Consider the following 2,225-nt stretch of genomic DNA (forward strand, 5'->3'; position numbering starts at 1 on the left):
ATGGAAAGGTGAGTTAGCAACTTCCCAGTGGCTATTAGGATACGTTTGGAATAGCTAAGGCTCTTTTAGAGTTGAAATTGTTTTCCAATGTGATGTTATAATTTTGCAGAAGTCAAGTTTTTGAACATATTCCACTTTTTTTTGCTTTTAAAATCCAACATTGTAATGTTAAAAAAAAATCCTCAGCAGCACTGATACATTTTTATGCAGTAAAACGAACACAATGAAAGTTAGAATTCCCTGCCCCATGATGTGGTGATGGCTGCCAACTTGGAAGGCTTTAATAGGGGAGTGGACATGTTCATGGAAGAGAGGGCTATTCATGGCTACTAGTAAAAATGGATACTAGTCATGATGCATACCTATTCTTTCCAGGATTGGAGGAGCATGCCCATTATATTAGGTGCTGTGGAACACAGGCAGGATGGTGCAGCTGCAGTTGTGTTGTTTGTGGGCTTCCTAGAGGCACCTGGTTGGCCACTGTGTGAACAGACTGCTGGACTTGATGGGCTTTGGTCTGATCCAGCATAGCTTTTCTTATGATCTTACAACCAGGGTCCCCTATTAGAAACCTGTGGTGGAAGAAAAAGGGAGGAGAAGGGCCAGATATGATGGAAACTGATGCTGCCGTCAACTGTAGGCCAGGCAGAACATGTGTAGCGCAATGGCAAACATGCTTGCACATGGAGCCATAGTATGTCGCACGGTGTGTGTTGTCAGCAGTAGAGCGATAGCTGTTCTTTTGAGGAGAGAATGAGCTGCAGCTGGGTCTCTATACAATCTGGGGTTTGAATAATCATGGTTTCACTTACAGAACCCTTAGGCCCAGCCTGAACTCCACAGAGGGTCAAAATGCGACCACAGTGACAACATTCGTCCTCTTGGGCTTCACAGAGAAGCCCGAACTGGGTCCTCTCTTCTCCGGTGTCTTCTTCCTTCTCTACATGTTCACTGTGCTGGGCAACGGCTGGATGGTCACCTTGATCAGAGCTGAACAGCGTCTTCACACCCCCATGTATTTCTTCCTCGGTAACCTCTCCCTCCTGGACCTCTGCTATTCATCCGTCATTGCGCCCAAAGCCCTGGAGGTCCAGCTTCAGTGGGGTGGGGCAACCATTTCCTTGCCAGCGTGTGCCACCCAGATGTTCTGTTTCACAACCCTGGTGACTGCCGAGTGCTTCCTCCTGGCAGCCATGGCTTACGATCGCTTCTTGGCAATCTGCCACCCATTGACCTATACTTTGCTCATGACCCAAGGGCGCTGCCTCCAGCTTATCCTTGGGGCTTACAGCTGTGGACTTCTTGGCTCCATCGTTCAGACCAGTGGCGCTTTCCGCTTGTCCTACTGTGGCCCCAACCGGATCAACCACTTCTTCTGTGACATCCCCGCAGTCCTGAAGCTCTCCTGCTCAGACACTCGTCTCTCTGAAGCTATCCTGTTTGCCTCCACGAGTGTCATTGCTGTGGTGACCACAGCCATTATCTTCATCTCATATATGCAAGTTCTGTGGAGTGTCCTCAGAGGCCACGCCAGTCAAGGGCGGCGAAAAGCCCTCTCTACCTGCGCTTCCCATCTCACTACTCTTAGTCTCTTCTATGGCACCGCCATTTTCATGTACGCCCAGCCGAGGACCAAAGGGTCCCAAGACCAAGACAAGGTGGTTTCCATGTTCTACACACTGGTGATTCCAATGCTGAATCCGCTGATCTACAGCTTGAGGAACAGGGATGTGAAGGAAGCCATGAAGCACCTGATGAGCAGGAAGATAAGAGGTCTGGCTGTTAAGTAATACGGAGGGGGAAAGTTTTCCATTTCAGTACACAAACTGAGGCACGAAGGTTTTTTATGCACGGCTGTTTCCCTTGCAGTCACCCCTCCGATGACTTAGGGTCTTTGCTTTGATTATGCATGCCGTTTTCGACCTTCAGAGGTCGCCTCAATCTCCCCCTGCGTTTCAAATTCGAGATAAAACAGGTCTCTGAAAACGTGGGCAAAATGCGGGGAAATGTAGGGGGAGAGCGAGGCAACCTCTGACGGTCGGAAAAAGCATGCATAATCAAAACAAAGACCCGAAGTTGTTGGAGGGGGGACCGCGAGGGAAACAGACAAGAATACAAGGCCAAAGAGCAAAAAAAGGAAAGGTATCAAATTCTGATGTTCTGGGATAACACAGACCACAAAATTCCACTTAAACAGGGCTATAACCCATCTGAACACCACATTC

The 2,225-nt window shown here is 48.6% G+C and overlaps 1 protein-coding gene across 1 annotated transcript; it reads left to right on the top strand.

Moving 5' to 3' along the window:
• On the top strand, window positions 1–1,790 carry LOC130477631 (olfactory receptor 5B21-like). Its single transcript, XM_056849653.1, has 2 exons — window positions 1–8; window positions 824–1,790. The coding sequence occupies exons 1-2, from the start codon at window positions 1–3 to the stop codon at window positions 1,788–1,790; spliced, it is 975 nt and encodes a 324-aa protein (XP_056705631.1).
• The last annotated feature ends 435 nt before the right edge of the window (window positions 1,791–2,225 follow it).

This window comes from Euleptes europaea, chromosome 1, assembly GCF_029931775.1.
Source record: "Euleptes europaea isolate rEulEur1 chromosome 1, rEulEur1.hap1, whole genome shotgun sequence".
In the NCBI taxonomy this organism is placed as follows: domain Eukaryota; kingdom Metazoa; phylum Chordata; class Lepidosauria; order Squamata; family Sphaerodactylidae; genus Euleptes; species Euleptes europaea.